Source organism: Hyla sarda, chromosome 6 (assembly GCF_029499605.1).
Source record: "Hyla sarda isolate aHylSar1 chromosome 6, aHylSar1.hap1, whole genome shotgun sequence".
In the NCBI taxonomy this organism is placed as follows: Eukaryota; Metazoa; Chordata; class Amphibia; order Anura; family Hylidae; genus Hyla; species Hyla sarda.
The window spans coordinates 289,651,594-289,667,772 of NC_079194.1; the positions used below are offsets into that span (position 1 = coordinate 289,651,594).

Below are 16,179 nucleotides of genomic sequence, written 5' to 3' on the forward strand. Positions count from 1 at the left end.
ATAATTGTAGAAGTATTATATTATATTTTATAGATAAGATTAGATAGATAGATAAGATTAGATAGATAGATAAGATTAGATAGATAGATAAGATTAGATAGATAGATAAGATTAGATAGATAAGATTAGATAGATAGATAAGATTAGATAGATAGATAAGATTAGATAGATAGATAGATAAGATTAGATAGATAGATAGATAAGATTAGATAGATAAAGATTAGATAGATAGATAAGATTAGATAGATAGATAAGATTAGATAGATAGATAAGATTAGATAGATAAGATTAGATAGATAGATAAGATTAGATAGATAGATAAGATTAGATAGATAGATAGATAAGATTAGATAGATAGATAGATAAGATTAGATAGATAAAGATTAGATAGATAGATAAGATTAGATAGATAGATAAGATTATATATATATATATAAACCAGAAGAAAGTGCAGCACTCCAACTGACTGCTTACATGAGAAAATAAGTCAGTTGTAGTGCTGCGCTTTGCTCTGGTTTATATCTATGGATGGACTTTGATCGGGTCTTGTACAGCACTGGCACCATTTATACCAAGAGCGGATAAGTAGTGCTGCATTTTTTCTGGTTACGGTGTGTATGTGTGTGTGTGTGTGTGTATATATATATATATATATATATATATATATATATATATATATATATATATATATATATATATATATATATATATATATATATATATATATATATATATTATAGAATTATGTAATATATTGTAGAATAATGTATATTATATATTATAGAATTTAGAGATGAGCGAACTTACAGTAAATTCGATTCGTCACGAACTTCTCGGCTCGGCAGTTGATGACTTATCCTGCATAAATTAGTTCAGCTTTCCGGTGCTCCGGTGGGCTGGAAAAGGTGGATACATTCCTAGGAAAGAGTTTCCTAGGACTGTATCCACCTTTTCCAGCCCACGGGAGCACCTGAAAGCTGAATTAATTTATGCAGGAAAAGGCATCAACTGCCGAGCTGAGAAGTTCGTGACGAATCAAATTTACTGTAAGTTTGCTCATCTCTAGTAGATTTATGTATATGTTGTAGAATTATATATATTTCATACTGTAGAATGTATATTATATAGAATTATATATTGTAAAATTATATATTACATATTGCAGAATTATATATTACATATTGTAGATATATAAATATATAAATAATTCTACAATATGTAATATATAAGTCTACAATATTTAAAATATATTTTTTATATTGTAGACATTATATATTGCAGAATTATATTTATATATATATATATATATATATATATATACATATACACACACACATACACATATATTATATATAATTCTACAATATGTAATAAATAGAAGTCTACAAAAAATAAACACATATATATTTTTTTTATATATTATATCTCACATGTTGTAGAATTATATGTTCTATTTTGTAGCATTACATATATTACATATATATTATAAATTGTAGAAATATATGATCTATTACATATATATTTTCCCGTGCCCATTGTCCCCGTGCCTGATATATCCCCTTTCCCATTGCTCTAGGTAATCATTACTTATAGACTCCTACCTTGTAATGAGAAGCAACATAAAGCGCCATTAATCTCTGCAGGAACGATTCCGATGCTTTGTGGTAACAGAACAGAGTGTCGCGGTTTACGTAATAACTGTTACAGAACATTAAGGAAATCTAATAGAAAAAGCCTTGTCCCTTCCTATGGTGCGGAGGTGCGTAAGATCTCAATACCGGTGGCACCAGGCGGCGATTCGTAAAGGGGGTATATATCACTAGGATACATCACCTATTGATCTGTGGAGATTCGACCACCCATTCTCAGAAGGCAAAAAGAACCCTTGAGACCGGCGCTGCGACTATTAGGAGTGGTAATGCTGTAATCTAGGTAATGGAGGAAGCAATGATGAAGTCCAGGTGGTGATAAAGATCCTCAACAGGATAATTTATTGACAAAAAATAATAAAGGTAAAAGATTACGCGTTTCGGGAGGAGCCATCCCTTCCTCAGATCAGGGTCAGACCCAGATCTGAGGAAGGGAGGGCTCCTCCCAAAACGCGTAATCTTTTACCTTTATTATTTTTTTTGTCAATAAATTATCCTGTTGAGGATCTTTATCACCACCTGGACTTCATCATTGCTTCCTCCATTACCTGGATTACAGCATTACCACTCCTAATAGTCGCAGCGTCGGTCTCAAGGGTTCTTTTTGCCGCACTCTCTACTCACATATCTACAGGACGACTTGGGTCGACTCCTGCAACCCACTGGCTTGACAGCGTCTCTAGGATTGATGGTTCCCCATGTTGTTGGGGTTATATGCCTATTACTATCGTCTTGAGGTGAGCGGCCATCTATAAGCCCTGTGGGGTCATCCCCATATTCCCCCCACCTCCTACACATATATATTGGGGTAATACACGAGGCGCCGCCCGTTGGTCTCTTTTTCTCTTTTATACAGATTCATTCTCAGAAGGGGAGGGAACAAGAAAACCGATTCCTGGCAGCCATAGGGGAAGGGAGAGAGAGTCCCGTAGAAAGAACCTGGCGGCCATGAGGTGCCCAACCACCACCGCCATAATGGGGGCCTTGAAGGAGCTGAACTGAATAAGGGGTCCCCCTGAGGGAGTTCAAACCTCGGAAGGGAGACCCTAGGGATATAGAGGAAGGGGGGGTGGAATGTACATACTCACCCGGGGTGGCTTCAGCCAGCTTATGGCCCCGCTGCATCGCGCCATGCTGTCAGAGCTCCAGACCAGTGTCTGCCTCCTACTAACACTAAGCTAAAACTGATAAGCTCTGTGCCAGTGGGTGGGTATATCCTGCTGGGAGGACCTGAATAATTTTTTTTGCCTAGTGTCAGCAGCATAATACCCATGGTCTCCTGTGTTCCCCAAAGAAGCAACCAAGAAAAAGGGGTTGTAGCGCTGTTGCCCTTTGACTAAACCGCCCTTAAAGGTGTAGTCCAGTGGTGAAAAACGTATCCCCTATCCTAAGGATAGGGGATAAGTTTGAGATCGCGGGGGGTCCGACCGCTGGGGCCCCCTGCGATCTCTCTGTACGGGGCCCCGGCTCTCGGCCCAGATAGCGGGTGTCGACCCCCGCACGAAGCGGCGGCCGACACGCCCCCTCAATACATCGCTATGGCAGAGCCGGAGATTGCCGAAGGCAGCGCTTCGGCTCTGCCATAGAGTTGTATTGAGGGGGCGTGTCGGCCGCCGCCTCGTGCGGAGGACGACACGCCCCCTTCCCGCGGGCTGTCGGGGCTCCGTACAGGACCCCCCTCGATCTGCAACTTATCCCCTATCCTTAGGATAGGGGATAAGTTGCTCACCACTGAGTCACCACTGGACTACTCCTTTAAAGGTATCTTCACACAATAAAATCCCTGCCCGGAGTTTCCAGGTGTAGATTCCGTCTGTAGAGGCCGCCACTGAAATCCATCAGGCGCTAGGTCACTATTAATAGCCATGTATTCAGCACGGAATTCTGAATTAGAATTTTGAATCTGAATTTCCGCTGCCGAAACGGAAACCCCATTTACACCATAATGTTACATTCATGTAGTGGAATTCTGCTCAGAAATTCCATAGTGTGGCTGATGCCCTAGGTCAGTGTTTTCAAACCAAGGTGCCTCCAGCTGTTGCAAAACTACAAATCCCAGCATGCCCGGACAGCCTTCGGCTGTCCGGGCATGCTGGGAGTTGTAGTTTTGCAACAATTGGAGGCCCCCTGGCTGGAAAAGTCCATAGTGTGAACATAGAGCTATGCAGAGAAAGACACTGAGGAGGTCAAAGCAAGTGTCTCTCAAGGGCCACAACACATGTAGAGAGTCAGAACTACACACAGAGGATACAGCTCACATGTCTCGGGCAGAGGACACCCAAAAATCATCCTGCTGATATTCAGACAGTCCAGACACAGCAGGTCGTTCAGCCATTTCTCCACCGGGTCTCCGGGAGCGTAACGTATAGATTCCTGCAGGGACACTTCATGAAGAGTCCGAGCTAAAAGACAAAAAATTTCCAGTGAGAAACACTAAGTGTCAAGATAAACTATAAAATAGACTATAAACTCAAGGATCAGGGTTATAAATTAGAGGGGAAAAAGGTAATTACAGTAATATGAGGAAGTGTTACTTTACTGAGAGAGTAGTGGATGCATGGAATAGCCTGCAGAATAGGTAGCTACAAGGAGTTTCAGTATGCAAAGGATAAGCATAAGGCTATCCTTCATATAAGATAGGGATAAGCATAAGGCTCTCCTTCATATAAGATAGAGATGAGTATAATGCTATCCTTCATATAAGATAGGGATAGGCATAAGGCTATCCTTCATATAAAATAGGGATAGGTATAAGGCTATTCTTCATATAAGATAGGGATAGGTATAAGGCTATACTTCACATAAGATAGGGATAGGCATAAGGCTATCCTTCATATAAGATAGGGACAGGTATAAGGCTATTCTTCATATAAGATAGGGATAGGCATAAGGCTATCCTTCATATAAAATAGGGATAGGTATAAGGCTATCCTTCACATAAAATAGGGATAGGCATAAGGCTATCCTTCACATAAGATAGGGATAGGCATAAGGCTATCCTTCATATAAAATAGGGATAGGCATAAGGCTATCCTTCATATAAGATAGAGATAGGCATAAGGCTATCCTTCATATAAGATAGAGATAGGCATAAGGCTATCTTTCATAGAAGATAGGGATAGGCATAAGGCTTTCCTTCATATAAGATAGGGATAGGCATAAGGCTATTCATATAAGATAGGCATAAAGCTATCTTTCATATATGAAGTATAGCCTTATGCCTATCCCTATTTTATATGAAAGATAGCCTTATGCCTATCTCTATCTTATATGAAGGATAGCCTTATGCCTATCCCTATTTTATATGAAGGATAGCCTTATGCCTATCCCTATCTTATGTGAAGGATAGCCTTATGCCTATCTCTATCTTATATGAAGTATAGCCTTATGCCTATCCCTATTTTATATGAAAGATAGCCTTATGCCTATCTCTATTTTATAAGATTGGGATAGACATAAGGCTATCCTTCATATAAGATAGGGATAGGCATAAGGCTATCCTTCATATACGATAGGTCCATGTACTATTTATAGTATTTAAGATATTGGGCAGACCAGATGGGCCAAATGGTTCTTATCTGATAACATTCTTATACAGAAAATCACCGATAACCAGGTATAACAAGGAATTTCTGTGATGGACGTAACGTGGTCACATGTATTTCTTTAGCTCTTTCCAAAAAAAGAATGTAGGTGCTGAATAGGATTAGAAAAATATGGCGGCCATTTTCTAAAACCAGCTCCACATCTGTGCACAGCTCATGTGCCGTACGGCCACTGAAGTGAATGGGCCTGTGGACAGTTGTGTTGTTATTTCTGGATTAAAGGGGTGCTCCACTGGAAAACATTTTCTTTTAAAATCAACTGGCGTCAGAAAGTTAAAACAGATTTGTAAATTACTTCTATTTAACAATCTTAATCCTTCCAGTACTTATCAGCTGCTGTATGCTCCACAGGAAGCTCTTTTCTTTTTGAATTTCCTTTCTGTCTGAGCACAGTGCTCTCTGCTGACACCTCTGTCCATTTTAGGAACTGTCAACAGCAGCATACGTTTGCTATGGGGATTTTCTCCTACTCTGGACAGTTCTTAAAATGGACAGAGATGTCAGCAGAGAGCACTGTGCTCGTGACGTCAGCAGAGAGCTCTGTGTTCCAAAAAAGAAAATACATTTTCTCTGTAGTATTCAGCAGCTAATAAGTACTGGAAGGATTAAGATTTTTTAATAGAAGTAATTTACAAATCTATTTAACTCTCTGGCACCAGTTGATTTAAAAAATAAAAAGAAATAAAAATAAAAGTATTACACCGGAGTACCCCTTTAAAAAAAAGTGTTCCCAAACAAAGTGCCTCCAGCTGTTGCAAAACTACAACTCCCAGCATGCCCGGACAGCCTTCGGCTGTCCGGGCATGCTGGGAGTTATAGTTTTGCAACAGCTGGAGGCACACGGTTTTGAAAACACTGCATTAAAGGCTAGTACATACCTGAGGCCAGCCGCTGGGTGCTGGAGGATTTGTTCTCAGCCGTTATGGAGACCTGGCTCTCCGCACTTTGTTGTCGGAGCTGCTGTATTAGCTTAAGGGACAGAGAGCGGCCGGTTCCTTCGTACCTACAAAAGATTTTAATATCAGGACTGTATCATATTGGCACAATTGGGGGATACCTCTTATGCATAAATACTCCTAGAAATTACCGCTCAAATTAATTACAGGCAATGCTCCATGGGAAAAAAAAGTATGCTAATTAGAAGATAACTGTCTCTCTGGTGCCACCTATAGGTAGCTACAACAACTTTTAACCCCTTAAAAGGGGTATTCCAGGAAAAAACTTTTTTTTTTTATATATCAACTGGCTCCAGAAAGTTAAACAGATTTGTAAATTACTTCTATTAAAAAATATTAATCCTTTCAGTTCTTATGAGCTTCTGAAGTTAAGGTTGTTCTTTTCTGTCTGAATCCTCTCTGATGACACGTGTCTCGGGAAATGCCCAGTTTAGAAGCAAATCCCCATAGCAAACCACTTCTAAACTGGGCGTTTCCCGAGACAGGTGTCATCAGAGAGCAGTTAGACAGAAAAGAACAACCTTAACTTCAGAAGCTCATAAGTACTGAAAGGATTAAGATTTTTTAATAGAAGTACTTTACAAATCTGTAACTTTCTGGAGCCAGTTGGTTTTTTGAAAAACATTTTTGTCCAGTGGAGTACCCCTTTAAAGGAGTTCTGTAGTGAAACACAACTTTTCCCCTATGCAAAGGATAGAGGATAAGTTATAAATCGCAGGGGGAGGGTTTGACCACCGGGACCCCCCGCGACCTCCTGAACGGGGTCCCATCAGTCTGCTGGAAGGGGGCGTACCAACCCCACATGGAGCTGCGGCCGACACGCCCCTCCATGTATCCCATAGAGATACATGGAGGGGGCGTGTCAGCCATGGCTTCCTGCGGGGGTCTGAACAGCCGCTTCCGGCAGACTGCAGGGGCCCCGTTCAGGAGATCCTTTTTACAGGGGATAAGTTATGTCTCACTGCACTACCCCTGTAGGTAATATAGTTTACACGAAGGAGGTGACACACACATGTATTGTAACACTTCTCTCTCTACATCTAGATTAGTGGTCTCCAAACGGCGGACCTCAAAATTTTGCAAAACCACAACTCCCAGCATGCCTGACAGCCATTGGCTGATCTGCATCATAGTGGAAATGTGTCTAACCTGCCCCTGTACCAGCAATCAGTGTGGCCTTTTTTCTGCGATTTTTTTCCCCCCAACATGGGGGCCTCCAGCTGTTGCAAAACAACTCCCAGCATTAGAATTTTGAATCTGAATTTCCGCTGCCGAAATGGAAACCCCATTTACACGATAATGTTACATTCATGCAGCTGAATTCTGCTGAGGCCCTAGGTCAGTGTCTTCAAACCAGGGTGCCCCCATAGGGGACTATAACATGCATTACACTGATCTCTTACACTGTTCACTGCTAGGCCATAGCATGGCATTGATCAGTGTTTCTGCCACTTGACTGCTCCAGCCTGGATCTCAGGCACAGAGCAGTCAATCGGCGATCGGACAGCAAGGAGGCAGGAACATATCCTCCTCGCGTCCTGCAAGCTGTTGGGGATGCCGTAATTTTACCGTGGCGGTCCTGAACATCACCACTGAGCTAACCGGCAAGGTTTACTTTCGTTTTAGTCACGGCAATCATGTTTGATCACCGCGTCTAAAGGGTTAATGCCGGACAACAGCACAATCGATGATGTCCGGCAATAGCCGTGGGTCCCAGTTGCTTATAGCAACTGGGACCCACCGGATATGACGTGCGCTCAGCAGCTGAGCGCACGTCATTAGAGATGAGGGAACTTACAGTGAATTCGATTCGTCACAAACTTCTCGGCTCGGCAGTTGATGACTTATCCTGCATAAATTAGTTCAGCTTTCAGGTGCTCCGGTGGGCTGGAAAAGGTGGATACAGTCCTAGGAAAGAGTCTCGTAGGACTGTATCCACCTTTTCCAGCCCACGGGAGCACCTGAAAGCTGAACTAATTTATACAGGATAAGTCATCAACTGCCGAGCCGAGAAGTTTGTGACGAATCGAATTTACTGTAAGTTCGCTCATCTCTATATGTCATACCTCTGTACCCGCAAATGGACTTGAATGTACGTCCATTTGCGTTAAGGGGTAAAATATTCAAAACAACCATATTACAAAAGGTTTTTAATTTTCATCAGTAACAACATATAAAAAGTTTTTGGATCTGATAGCGCCCATTATAAGAGTCACGTTGCATTAACTTTTTTCTGCCTATAGGTGGTGCAAGAGAGACATTTCTCTTCGTTCTGAAGGAGAGTTAAAGGGTTACTCCACCCCAGACATCCTATCACCTATCCAAAAGGATAGGGGGATAAGGTGTCTGATCGCAGGGGTCCTGCCGCTGGGGAGCCCCGCGATCTCAGCTGCGGCAATCCAGACAACCAGTGCACAAAGCGTGCCAGATGACTGGTCACGCCCCGCGATCACGGTCATGCCCCGCATGTCACGGCCATGCCCCCTCAATGCAAGTCTATGGGATGAGGCGTGACTCCCACAGACTTGCATTGAGGGGGGGGGGGGGGCATGGCCACGACATCACGAGTCTCCGGCGCTGCACCCGACGCTCTAAACGAGCGCCTGGTGCAGCAGGGAGATCGCGGGGGTCCCCAGGTATCCTTTGGATAGGGGATAAGATGTCTGGGGGGGTAAAGAGTACCCCTTTAACCCTAAACAAAGGCTACTTCAGCATGGCGCTCATCTACTCACCCATTGATGGTGGACGCCATGAACACAAGGTAGGGACCCATGAGACTCTTGACAAGAGGCAGAGGAATCGCAGCAGCTTCATCGATCACCACCAGCTCTGCCTGCCCCAATTTTACGGCATCCGCCGGGTGGATATACTGTGTGTCAAACAGATAAAAATGTGGAATCAAAATGTCAAAATGGAGGGGGGGGGGGAGGGGGAAAATAAGAGCTTCTGACTTCAGTAGGTTCTGGGAGGCGGCCATCTTACCTGTATGGTCTGTCTGTGCTCCTTGAAGACATTCACACGAACGACCGCTTTCTCAAACTCTGGGTTCAGGGACTGGATGATTTCATAATCCAAGTGTTCCTGCAAACAAAAAGAACCGGAACACTCAGAGGCGAGAAGAAGTGTTGGAATAGAATTGGATTGAGAATCTATTCGTTCTGCACTGGCGCAAATTACAGAAGACTCAATAGCATTGTCCGTACTATGGGGGGAGATTTATCAAAACCTGTCCAGAGGAAAAGTTGCTGAGTTGAACATAGCAACCAATCAGATCGCTTCTTTCATTTTTAACAAGGCCTCTGGAAAGTGAAAGAAGCAATCTGATTGGTTGCTATGGGCAACTTTTCCTCTGCACAGGTTTTGATAAATCTCCCCCTATATAACCTAACATCCCATATTGTTTTACAGTGCACATAAAGAAAACATGTGATCTCACCGCACCGCAGATTCCGGGACTTTACTACTACTGATCAAATCTCACGGTCTAATCCAGTGCTTCCCAACCAGGGCGCCTCCAGCTGTTGCAAAACTACAACTCCCAACATGCCCGGACAGCCTTCGGCTGTCCGGGCATGTTGGGAGTTGTAGTTTTGCAGCAGCTGGAGGCACCCTGGTTGGGAAACACTGGTCTAACCCCTTCCCATCTGATGGTGTCAGAAAGTTAAACAGATTTGTAAATTACTTCTATTTAAAAATCTCAATCCTTTCAGTACTATTTAGCAGCTGTATGCTACAGAGGAAATTCTATACTTTTTGAATTTCGTTTTTGTCTTGTCCACACTGCTCTCTGCTGACACCTCTGTCCGTGTCTGGAACTGTCCAGAGCAGCAAAGGTTTGCTATTGGGATTTCCCCCTGCTCTGGACAGTTCCTGATACGGGCATCAGGTGTCAGCAGAGAGCACTGTGGACAAGACAAAAAATAAATTAAAAAAAGAAAAGAATTTCCTCTGTAGTAGAGATGAGCTAACTTACAGTAAATTCGATTCGTCACGAACTTCTCGGCTCGGCAGTTGATGACTTCCCCTGCATAAATCAGTTCAGCTTTCCGGTGCTCCGGTGGGCTGGAAAAGGTGGATACAGTCCTAGGAGACTCTTTCCTAGGAATGTATCCACCTTTCCCAGCCCACCGGAGCACCTGAAGGCTGAACTAATTTACGCAGGAAAAGCCATCAACTGCCGAGCCGAGAAGTTCGTGACGAATCAAATTTACTGTAAGTTCGCTCATCTCTACTCTGTAGCATACAGCTGCTAATTAGTACTGGAAGGGTAAAGATTTTTTATTTTTTTTAATAGAAGTAATTTACAAATCTGTTTAACTTTCTGGCACCAGTTGATTTGAAAATGTTTTTTTCCTCCACCGGAGTACCCCTTTAAAGGGGTACTTCAGTGCAGGACATCTTTCCCCCTATCCCCAGGATAGGACATAAGTGTCTGATTGCAGGGGGTCCTACTGCTGGGAACCCCCGTGATCTCCTGTTCGCCACCCCAGCTCTCTCCATGTACGGAGTGATCTCCGCTCAGTCCACGGATTACTGTAGACCAACAAACGAAGCGGTGGACGACACACACACCCTCCATGTATCTCTATGGGAGAGCCAGAGATACACGAGCGCTGCATCTCCGACTCTCCCATAGAGATACATGGAGGGTGTGTGTCAACCACGGCTACTCCAAGGGAGAGAAAAGCCGGTGTTATGAAAACAAAGCTTTAAAACACTGGGGTGCCAGCCAGGAGATCGCGGGTGGGGGGGGGGGGTCCCAGTGGTCGGACCCCCATAATAAGAAACTTTTCGCCTATTCTGTGGCTAGGAGATAATCTGCAATATACCAGAGTTCCCCTTCAAGCCTTCCAGTATTTATCAGCTGCTGTATGCTCCAGAGGAAGTTGTGTAGTTCTTTCCAGTCTGAACACAGTGCTCTCTGCTGTCACCTCTGTCTGTGTCAGGAACTGTCTGGAGCAGGAGAGGTTCTCTATGGGGGAATGGCGTGGCCATGACATCACGAGCGGGGCGGGGCAGTGACTTCACGAGCCTCCGGCGTTGCACCCGACGCTCTAAACGAACGCCGGGTGCAGCAGGGAGATCGCGGGGGGTCCCCAGCAATCAGACATCTTATCCCCTATCCTTTGTATAGGGGATAAGATGTCTAGGGGCGGAGTACCCCTTTAATGTATTCTATTCAAATGTGGACCCAGAGGACTCTCACCTGGTACTGCAGCGAGTCAAAACCTTTAAATATGAATTCAAACAGGGTGTGCAGGTTATCGGGACTTGGAGACGTCACAAAGATGTTAGAATACCTGAGAGTGAATGAAGAAAGAAAAAAAAAATTATATAAAAGTCACATGATCAGGGAGCGCAATTGTGTAGATGCAATGAACAAGTAACAATAAAGCGATAGGCACATAAGAGGGAAGTGATGGCAGCACTATAGAGCATACCCAAACGCCACAGCCCCAGCTATTGCCAAACCAAGAGCGGCCGATTTTCCTCGACCTCGAGCCGCAGTGAGAGCAACTGTACTGCGAAGAGTCTTCTCGGAGATGGCTTCAATGAATTTCAGTACTGCCTTGGCCTATAAGATCGTAAGAGAGAGGAAAAACATGAAGTGTTAGGCTCTGGTCACATGACGTTTGATGCCATACTTATTTTTTTATTTTTTTTTATTTTACTCTATAGACCTGTGTTTCCCAACCAGGGTCCCTCCAGCTGTTGCAAAACTACAACTCTCAGCATGCCTGGAGAGCCTTCGGCACTGGCTTTAAACCACTAGTATACACCCTTTGCTAACCTATAAGGAGGCAACCTGCATAACAAAGTTTTCATATGTTTAACATGGGAGCCTATAGGTGACTTTTCCCATCACTTTTAGAAAGTGGTTGAGGCTAATATGGAGGGACTATGCTCTGCACCTTTCAGACTAGTTCCTATAAACCAGTGTTTCCCAACAATTGTGCCCCCAGATGTTGCTAAACTATAACTGCCAGCATGCTGGGGGTTGTAGTTTTGCTAAAGTAGGCACCCCGATTGATAAAGACTCCATTTTTGTGCAAGTTTACACCTGCTCTTAGCAAACATAGATTTCATAGTCAGCCTTTAAAGTGGTACTCCACTGGCCAGTGTTCCGGCTGCGTTCGTAACATTTAGTTCCAAACGCTGTGCGCGCATGTTGCATTTTTTTATGCAAATACAGTGGTCCCTCAACATACGATGGTAATCCGTTCCAAATGGACCATCGTTTGTTGAAACCATCGCATGTTGAGGGATCCGTGCAATGTAAAGTATAGGACAGTGGTCTACAACCTGCAGACCTCCAGATGTTGCAAAACTACAACACCCAGCATGCCCGGACAGCCGTTGGATGTTCGGGCATGCTGGGTGTTGTAGTTTTGCAACATCTGGATGTCCGCAGGTTGAAGACCACTGTTAGAGGAAGTTGTACTCACCTGTCCCCGCCGTTCCGGACGTCACCGCTGCCCGGGATGTCGCCGTCCATCGCTGTCGCCGCGTCCCCAGGGTGTCCCCGACGCTCCGGCAAGGCCTCTGCTTTCCCGTCATCCGCGCTGTCCGTCGCCGCCATCACGTTGTTACGCACGCCGCTCCTATTGGATGACGGGACGGTGTGCGCAGCGACGTGATGACGACGATGGAGAGCGCCGACGATGCAGGGGATCCCAAAGAGGAAGGTCCGGAGCCCCGAGGACAGGTAAGTGATCGTCAGCGGACCACATGGGGCACCGTAAACGGCTATCCGGTGGCAGCTGAAGCAGTCTGCGCTGTCCGATAGCCGTTTATGCGATGTCCCCGTCATACAAAAGCATCATATGTTGATGCTGCCTCTGAGAGGCCATCGCATGTTGAAATTATCATATGTCGGGGCCATTGTAGGTCGAGGGGTCACTGTATAATAAAACAGGTCCCCCAACACAGTGTTTTCCCAACAAGTGTGCCCCCAGCTGTTGCAAAACTACAACTCCCTGCATGGACAAATCTTTGATAAATCTCCCCTTTATCTACTTCTTCCAGTTTAGATTCTAATTTGTTAACCAGTTCTCTCTCTCTCTCTATCCAGTTTCCAGTACAGATCTGTAATATAAAAGGATAATCAGATTTGTGGATTTTTGCGGTGGCATAGTAGTGCAATGCACAGACCTGATCCAGAGTTTTGCAGTTCTCCACCAGCACCCCCACGGGTTGAGTGTCCTGTAGACTGAGCTTCACTTCCTGCAATTCCTGCTCCTCGGGAGTCAGTTCTGCATCCTGGAAGAGACCAATGGATGAGCACAAATATCACTGTAGGGGGGGGGGGGGGGGAGAGAAGATGCAGGACAGGAAAGGGTGAATACCTGGGTCTTGGGTGGCAGCGGTTTGATGTTGGCGATGTGGCTGGAGATGGGCAGAATATTCAGCTGGTCGTCGATCACCATGCAGTTCTTACAGGAGGACAGAGACAAGATGAACCTGGAAGAATGGTCAGAAAAATATTGCATTAGGGAACGTTCAGAAGAGCGGACTTACAGCGCGTATTTCCGCTGAAGGACCTCTGTATTCTGCCTTTACATGTGCCTGCTCGGAGCGGCAATACACCGCTATGAGCAGACACATTGCGATGTGCAAGTCGCCGCGCGCATGCGCAGTATACTTTCACATTGCGGCAGCTCTCGGCCTAGCTCATAGAGCAGGGGGAGCGGCCGCGATGTGTGCGAGTACACCGCGCATGCGTGGCGACTCGCACATCACTTCAGTGTGTCTGCACGTAGCGGTGTATTACCGCTCCAAGCAGGCACGCGTAAATTTTTTATATATCAACTGGCTCCAGAAAGTTAAACAGATTTGTAAATTACTTCTATTAAAAAATCTCAATCCTTTCAGTACTTATGAGCTGCTGAAGTTGAGTTGTTCTTTTCTGTCTAAGTGCTCTTAGATGACGTGTGTCTCGGGAACTGCCCAGATTAGAAGCCAATCCCCATAGAAAACTTCTTCTGCTCTGTGCAGTTCCCGAGACAAGCAGAGATGTCAGCAGAGAGCACTGTTGCCAGACAGAAAACAACAACTCAACTTCAGCAGCTGATAATTATTGGAAGGATTAAGATTTTTTAATAGAAGTAATTTACTAAATCTGTTTAACTGTCTGGAGCCAGTTGATATAAAAAAAAAAAAAAAAAAAAAAAAAAAATTCTCCTGGAATTCCCCTTTAAGTGGCGCATCCGAAGAGTAAAATATGCTGTAAATCCGCTGGTCTGAACGTACCCTTAGACTGGAAAACAAACTACAACTGTGGCCAAACCAAATGTCCCCTGATGAAGCTCATTGGCACGAAATGTACATTGGGTAAGTGCAGGTGGTGTATGGCTCTGCATTGGTCACTTTCTTGTTCCTTTTTTTTTGTGTTTTCAACATTTTGAGCTATTTCTTAGGCTGTTTATCTCCCTAGTCTATGTCTGCTCTGATAGATGTTATTTATGTGCGTCATTTTCTACTCAGTATACCAATGGTATAGCCTGCAGCTCTTGCTGTCTATCCAGCCATGTGCACTGTGCTCATTTTATTTTATTTTTTTATGTTTTATGTGATGGATTATCAATAAAGTTTTGCATGTTTATATACATTAGCTGTTGCCGATTCATTTTCTATAGTTCGGTGGTTATGTATATGGGCTTTCAGCAACACTCTTCTGCTTTGTTTCACTTGGTGCCAAACTAAATGCAGTCAATCTCCTGTAGTCCGCCATTTGTTATTCCAGAAGTATAGATTTATTAATCTATACTTACCCACTAAAATAAAAACATTCTTATCCATTGGTCAGACTCCTCTAACATCCCTATGATGGCCTTGGCATTGGATATAGAAAAGGCCTTCGATAGCATCTCCTGGCCATATATGTTTGCCGTGCTCCACAAATTTGGATTTCAGGGCCCTTTCCTATCTATTCTTTGCAATCTGGACACCCCCCCCCCCACAAGCATACCTTAAGTTACCCTCGACCTCCCCTAGCCCCATTCTTATACAGCGTGGGACTCGTCAGGTTTGCCCACTATCCTCCGCTATTTTTGCATTAAATGATGGAACCGTTCGCAATACATATACGAACTGATGTCAATATACGGGGGGGTAGTGGTGGGTACCAAAGAATATAAGTGCAATCTATTAGCGGATGATTTATGACTGTTACCAGCCCCCTTACTTCTCTGCCCAACTTGTTGCTAGTGCTGGATAGATTTGCCGGGGCCTCAGGCCTTCGTGTCAACACAACTAAATCTGAAGCCCTGTATTGTAACATCCCCACTGTCACTAAACATCTGATTTCCCTAAATTTTGGCTACAAGGACTCCTCATCTGGGCTACCCTACTTAGGACTTCACCTTACTCCTACTCTATCCGATCTACATAATGCGAATTATGTCCCCCTATATCGTTTGTTTAGGAACCTCAAGAAATGGGGTTACCCGTATATATCCTGGATTGGGAGAATTAACGTGATTAAGATGGTTATCTTGCCCTGTATATTGTATCTATTTAGGACCCTCCCCATCCCAGTCCAGAGGGGGGGGGGGGATCTCCTTTCCCTTCAACTGGATATTTTTGCCTATATTTGGTCTTACAAATGTATCTCCACCGACGGGTGGGGGGTCTCTCAGTGCCTAATCTGCTTAAAGGGGTGCTACGCCCCTGGCATCTTATCCCCTATCCAAGGGATAGGGGATAAGATGTTAGATTGCCGCGGTCCCGCTGCTGGGGACCCCGGGGATCGCCGCTGCAGCACCCCGCTATCATTACTGCACAGAGCGAGTTCGCTCTGTGCGTAATGACGGGCGATACAGGGGCCGGAGTAGCGTGATGTCATGGCTCCGCCCCTCATGACATCACGGCCCTTCCCCTTAATGCAAGTCTATGACAGGGGGCGTGATGACCGTCACGCCCCATTCCCATAGACTTGTATTGACGGGGGCGGGCCGTGACATCACGAGG

The 16,179-nt window shown here is 44.5% G+C and overlaps 1 protein-coding gene across 2 annotated transcripts in view; it reads right to left on the bottom strand.

The window, feature by feature from the left end:
• NAT10 (N-acetyltransferase 10) overlaps nucleotides 1-16,179 on the bottom strand; it is a 43,036-nt gene that overhangs the window by 18,854 nt on the left and 8,003 nt on the right. For both annotated transcript variants that reach the window (XM_056528549.1, XM_056528548.1), the window contains exons 7-15: nucleotides 13,557-13,671; nucleotides 13,363-13,470; nucleotides 11,652-11,785; nucleotides 11,417-11,510; nucleotides 9,193-9,291; nucleotides 8,943-9,079; nucleotides 6,133-6,257; nucleotides 3,901-4,051; nucleotides 1,602-1,698 (exon numbers count right to left, since the gene is read on the bottom strand). In XM_056528549.1, coding sequence (XP_056384524.1) covers nucleotides 1,602-1,698; nucleotides 3,901-4,051; nucleotides 6,133-6,257; nucleotides 8,943-9,079; nucleotides 9,193-9,291; nucleotides 11,417-11,510; nucleotides 11,652-11,785; nucleotides 13,363-13,470; nucleotides 13,557-13,671 — 1,060 coding nt within the window. The remainder of the gene's footprint in view (nucleotides 1-1,601; nucleotides 1,699-3,900; nucleotides 4,052-6,132; nucleotides 6,258-8,942; nucleotides 9,080-9,192; nucleotides 9,292-11,416; nucleotides 11,511-11,651; nucleotides 11,786-13,362; nucleotides 13,471-13,556; nucleotides 13,672-16,179) is intronic.